This window comes from Engraulis encrasicolus, chromosome 6 (assembly GCF_034702125.1).
Source record: "Engraulis encrasicolus isolate BLACKSEA-1 chromosome 6, IST_EnEncr_1.0, whole genome shotgun sequence".
NCBI lineage: Eukaryota > Metazoa > Chordata > Actinopteri > Clupeiformes > Engraulidae > Engraulis > Engraulis encrasicolus.
In genome coordinates this window covers 16,846,127-16,852,254 of record NC_085862.1, presented here as the reverse complement: position 1 = coordinate 16,852,254, position 6,128 = coordinate 16,846,127, and the positions used below count along the sequence as shown (strand labels likewise).

The window sequence follows — 6,128 nt, the reverse complement described above, 5'->3', positions numbered from 1 at the left end:
ATTTTCAGCAGACGTGCACATTCAGGGAACGCTTTGCTCACACACAAACATGCAATCGAAACAGACACACACACACACACACACACACACACACACACACACACACACACACACACACACACACACACACACACACACACACACACACACACACATCCACAAACCTACAAATATAGTATGCCTTTGATGGAGACAAATATGCAAATACACAAATGTACATTGTGCACATACTCACCCTCTCTGTCTCTCTCTCACACACTCACTCCTGGAGCTCTACCTGAAATACAGTAGTTGAAATGTAAACAATGCAATTTCCAATATCCACCATTCTACTTTTCATTAGTTTTCATAATGTCAGAGTTTGAAGAGGCATGGCATGTAGATTATTCTGAAACAATCCATTGCCACATGCATAGTGACATAGGACATATAGGACCATGATTTCACCATTGAACATACATACTTGCTTCATCTCTAATCCTTTAGTGGTGGAATTACATTCCCTCTTTGGTTGGCACAATTCTGATGCTGTCTCAGATGTGTCGATATTGCGTCTATTCTCGTCTGCTTGTTTTGAATCTACTGTACAAGTATGAACATGTAATGCTAGCCAATGTACACTCCAAATAAAGGGGGCGGGCCATTTCACAGCCAGACTTACTACATGCAGGGGATGGAAACCAGATGATTTGATCATATCTTTACAACACAAGGACACAGGACAGACAGGGGAATCTTTTGTATCCTCTCTTCTTTCTCTTCACTCCTCTTGTGTCATTAATTGCCTGAGAGAGAGAGAGAGAGAGAGAGAGAGAGAGAGAGAGAGAGAGAGAGAGAGAGAGAGAGAGAGAGAGAGAGAGAGAGAGAGAGAGAGAGAGAGAGAGAGAGAACATGCTGGGGATGGGGGAGGTGGAGCTGAGCAGCTTGCCATTTCTTCGCCAATCTCACATCTGGTAATGAGTTTCTACTGCTGAGATCCCAAAGGAGGACTCACTCGAGGCAGGGGAAAGGTGTTACTACTGTAACACAACAGAGGAAGACAGAAGGTGGTGAGAAGACAGTGAAAAGAGAAAGTGAGCAAGTGTGAATTTGTGTACGGAAGAAAAGAAGTATAGAAACTGTGATCAGGAAGAGTGGTAAGAAACAGAAGGGAGAGAGGCGCAAAGAGGAATGGGCCTACAAAGCCGGGAAGCACAGATGAGAGAGAAAGAGTGAGAGAGAGACAGTGATGGAGGAAATAGGCGACTTTTCCAGCATCACAGAGAAAAAGAGAAGGTGAGCTCACATGGTCACAGGACTGCAGTTCTGACACGGCACACAGATTTCCAACCGTTAACACACACCCCCTCCCCCCCCCCCACCACACACACACAATCCTCACACATGCAGTACAGGAAGCAGCAGCAGCAGCCTCATACTAGTTGTCTTTCTTGCACGCTCACGCTCACGCACACACACACACACACACACACACACACACACACACACACACACACACACACACACACACACACAAGGAAGGAATGCCAGGTTGGCCACATGCAAGCACACAGTGGTCAATGAAGACAATGAACATTCATATGGTAAAATATTTATATTTTGTCTGATATTCAAAACTGGATATACAATATACAGTTACTACACATTTTTTTCTGTTAAAAAAATAAGGGGAATCATTACCATCGTAAAATATTGCAAATCTCATCTTAGATCAAGAAGAAACATATCAGTGGTACCCTTCTCTTCAAGAACATCCAGTGATGATCCTACAATGACTGGCACCTGGGCAACGCCCACTCCGCCCCTGCTTATACCTGCTGACAAAATTGCTAATACCATGCTATTATTCCAATCGTGTGGTAATAGTGTGGGAATAACAGGTTAATAGCAATAATTGTCGATATCTGTGACATCATCAGGGACAGAGTTTTGCGATGGGGGCACCTCATCTTGGGTGCAGCAATGGCCAACTGCCCCAGTCGGCCTGCCTCCTTTAACATCCAATGTGCAACATGCATTATTGCAGTGCTGACATAAAAAAATCTACCACACTCACACGCCACTTTCTTCAGCTCCTCTTCTGTACTCAGCTAACTTGTACTTGTGCGTTTGTTCGAGAGAAACACTCGAGTTCATCTCCTCCCCGAGGCTTAAGTAAGTGGGACAGAAGTTCAAAGAACAGTGAACAGTAGGCGACGGTGTAACGCTGCCCGGCCAAAATCTACAGTACACATTAAAGGGGGCGCCCGGGCCTATTTGATGAATAATGCAATGTCATGTAGCGCTATCTGCTGTATGGCGCTACTATGCTAATCACGCCATTACGACTAATCGCATAGACATTTAGAGCAGTTTCATTATTAACGTGGTAATGTTGCGGTCGGAGGCAGAGCTGATGTTGCACGCACATCCTCACTGGTTTTCACACTCGAGTGAAAGAGGCTTAACACTGACGCCTCATCCATCTCACAGTCTCACATACACAGAGAAACACATCAGCTAGACACATTATGCACACAAACTCGAAAAGACAAACAACATTTCATCTACACACAGAAGAACCATAAAGACACAATGACAGCAGGTTCAAACCAGCCATGAAATGAAAGATTGTCACATTACAGTACTCATCACATTAATATAGAAGTACCTCATAGCTTACAATCACTGTAACTAAGTCTGCGTATGGATTTTGAATTGGAGTATTCAAGCTTAAAAAGCCTTTTGGTGTACTAAATGCAATGGAAGTTCCTCCGATTGTGTTAAGCTGACCTGAGAAAGCATAAAGTTCTACACATTCACACTTATTGAGAACTAAAGGGCCGTACACACTAAGGGTCGACCGATATATCGGCCGGCCGATATATCGGGCCGATATTTGCGTTTATGAAGTGTATCGGCATCGGCCGATACGCATGCGGTTTTGGCCGATACGCCCACCCCGAGATTTTGACTACAGGCGGGTAGCTCTGTGTTGCTGGCAGACCCGCAATGCACGCAGCTGCGTCACCCCTCCCCCACTCATAGAGTTAAGTAAACAGCCTTGCCATGTTATGGTGTGATGAAAATGTGATGGGATAGGATTTTTTTTTAAATGATACAGTACTGATTTTTGTAATTTTGAACACTTTTTTTAACAATATCGGTATCGGCGTATCGGGTATCGGAAATCGGGTATCGGCCAAGGGTGATGGAAAAAATATCGGTATCGCATCGGCCATTAAAAAACCTGTATCGGTCGACCCCTAGTACACACACGTCGCTGCTAGTTACTCGCTCAGCGAATGAACTCAATAGAATGTCAATGTGTTCCAGCGAGACTAGCAGGTGAGTAGGCGAGTTCTGTACAAGCGATGCGATGTGGGCGGATGAAAATATTTTATCTTCGAGCGAGGTGAGTAAGCGAGTAACCAATTGGAAGGCAGAGTTCGGTACTTCTCGCCTGTTCATTGGCAGTTAAAGCCGCGGGAACTTTCAGCAAACGTTCCATGAAAGAGAGGCGAGTAGGCGAGCAAGAAGCTAGCAAATAGCAGCGATGTGTGTGTACGGCCCTTAAGGCAAGTCTGACATATCAGTGGAGTGGAGCTAACCAAGTGTTGGGTTTTAAAAAGTCTCAACAGAGACAGTTCGATACAATCTTTGGTGTCGACTGCAGAATCCTGTTAATCCTGTCAGTCAGCACCTGTCCCTCCTCTTCAGCAGTTATGTTCACGTGGACACTTTTCCCCCCTTGATTGGAATAGGCCTATATATAGTCTGATCGTCTACATTTTTGTGTTTATTTGAATTGCGGTGTTTGGGTATGGAAGGTAGGGACACGTCCATACCACTTTGGGGATGATGAACCTAAATCTCCTCACCATTGTTTCAAAGATGTAATGCAAACAAGGGATCCCTGGGTAGTTTGCCAACTGTCTATATGTACATTTCAGATTGAGTAGTTATTCTGTTTCTAAATCGGATTAAAACGTCCATGTGAACATAGCTAGTGTGCCTGGGTGGGGATGGGGTTGGGAAGTGCTGCCGCAGGGGCTACCACCCCACCCAGCGCGGCTGGAGACGCTGGGGCTGGGGCTGGAGGTGAGGGGACATGGGGTAGGGGCAGGTAGATGGCAGGAGCAGGTAGACCGGGGGTTTGGCCTTCCTTCTCCATCGCCCTCTCTCTCTCCTTGGCCTTGGCCTCGGTCTCGCGCTTCTTGGCGTCGCTCAGTAGCTTCTCCACGCTCTTGGAGAAGACGGCGCGGGGGTCGGTGGCGGGCAGCGCTGGGCAGTCACAGCTGGCTCTCAGCTCCAGAGCCTGGGGGGGTGAGACATAGATGACCTTTAACCTCACACGCAGATGCGCACGCACGCACGCACACGCACACGCACGCACACACGCACACACGCACACACGCACACACACACACACACACACACACACACACACACACACACACACACACACACACACACACACACACACACACACACACACACACACACAGCTGGTGCGTGGGTCAGTGGTGGGCAGCACCGGGCAGGCACAGCTGGGCATCAGTTCCAGAGCCTGGGGCAGGAGGGTGGACAGGCATAGATAACAGCAAATCTCGCATGCGATTGAAAGAAGCATGAACGAACACACACACGCACAGCTGCAGAACCTGTCACACGAGGCAGACATACACACATAGGCTTACTGAATATCAATACACAGTGGTGACACAACATGGTTGAGATAGGAGGTGGGCAAGACTAGCATGGCTAACACCAGAGGGCATATCATGCCATGTCGTTTTGACACAGTAAGCACGCAATGCTTGATGTGTCTCAAATCATTTCTATTTCGATTATTACATGAACTCTCACAGGTTTTGAGCGGATTTCATGAAATTTAGCTGTGAGAAACTGTTGAAGGTTGCACTTAGGTGTACGGAAACGAGAGGAGGGATTTTGATTGCAGCCGTGCTGAATCAGAGATTGCTTATTATTATTTTTCAGTTAGGGTCGATGTTCTGCTGGCTCTTAGATCAGATTTGGAGCTCTCTAGGATTTTAAGAACTTGATTTGCCCACAGTTATTCATGGATTTGCAGTCCACATTTGGCTTTTTAAAGGGGGGCTTCATAAGGGCTGTTTTTTTTTAGTACACTTACGCATGATGTGTTTGTGCATTTGTGTGAGACGCCGATGCATACAAACACACAAACACATACTTGACAAGCAAAAGCTTGCAACCAAACAGCAAGCCATGCAATTTCACAAGGCCCATTTTATCTGCCAGTCTGAGTGAAATTACATACTGCACAATGTCTTTTCCCCGTGGAAATAACTCCTGCCCTTATCAAACGCGCGGGGCCGGTGGTGAAGGCGTCGTCGCTCCTTGTAAATTGTGCACTCCGGCCCTAACATATAATGCAGCCTGTACATTGCTTTCAGCCCTTCCTGTTGCCACGTCTCCCTGAATGTCCGCCTTGGAAGAGCTCTTATCAGACCGTCTAATGGCTGGCCCCAGGCTGGGTCTGGCTCTGCACGTGTGTGGAAAGGCAGATGCTATTCTGCTCCCGTTATAGGCCATGTTTTATCTGCTACCTTAGCATTAAGAGGAGGAGGAGGAGGACGAAGAAGAGAAGGAGGAGGAAGAGCAGGGGGAGGAGGAGGAAGAGGAGGAGGAAGAGAAGGAGGAGGAGGAGGAAGAAAAGGAAGAGGAGGAGGAGGGAGAAAAGAGGAAGAGAAGGTGGAAGAAGAGAAGGAGGAAGAGGAAGAGGAAGAGGAAGAAGACAAGGAAGATAAGGAGGAGGATGAGAAGGAGGAAGAGGAGGAAGAAAAGAAAGAGGAGGTGGAAGAAGAGAAGGAGAAGGAGCAGGAAGACAAGAATGAGGTGGAGGAAGAGGAAGAAGATGAAGATGAGGAGGAGGAATAAGAAAACAATGAGGAGGAGCAGGAGGAGGAGGAGGAGGAGGAGGAAGAGAACAGCAGGGCTTCAGGGTTGTAGCAGAGGTGGGAAACCTGGCTAGAGGTAGCTGGCACGAGACAGTAGAAGGTCATAACACTTATTACATTACATTAAGCAGACGCTTTTATCCAAAGGTGATATTAATGGCAACATAAAAATGTGTGGGGAAATATGATGTATGCCGTGTGCAGGCA

General features: G+C 46.9%; 1 protein-coding gene across 1 annotated transcript in view; it reads right to left on the bottom strand.

Annotated features, from left to right (window-relative positions):
• Positions 1–1,575: 1,575 nt before the first annotated feature.
• Positions 1,576–6,128, bottom strand: part of oma1 (OMA1 zinc metallopeptidase) — a 41,913-nt gene continuing 37,360 nt past the window's right edge. Inside the window, exon 13 of the mRNA XM_063200392.1 lies at positions 1,576–4,297. Coding sequence (XP_063056462.1) covers positions 3,986–4,297 — 312 coding nt within the window. The 3' untranslated portion in view covers positions 1,576–3,985. The remainder of the gene's footprint in view (positions 4,298–6,128) is intronic.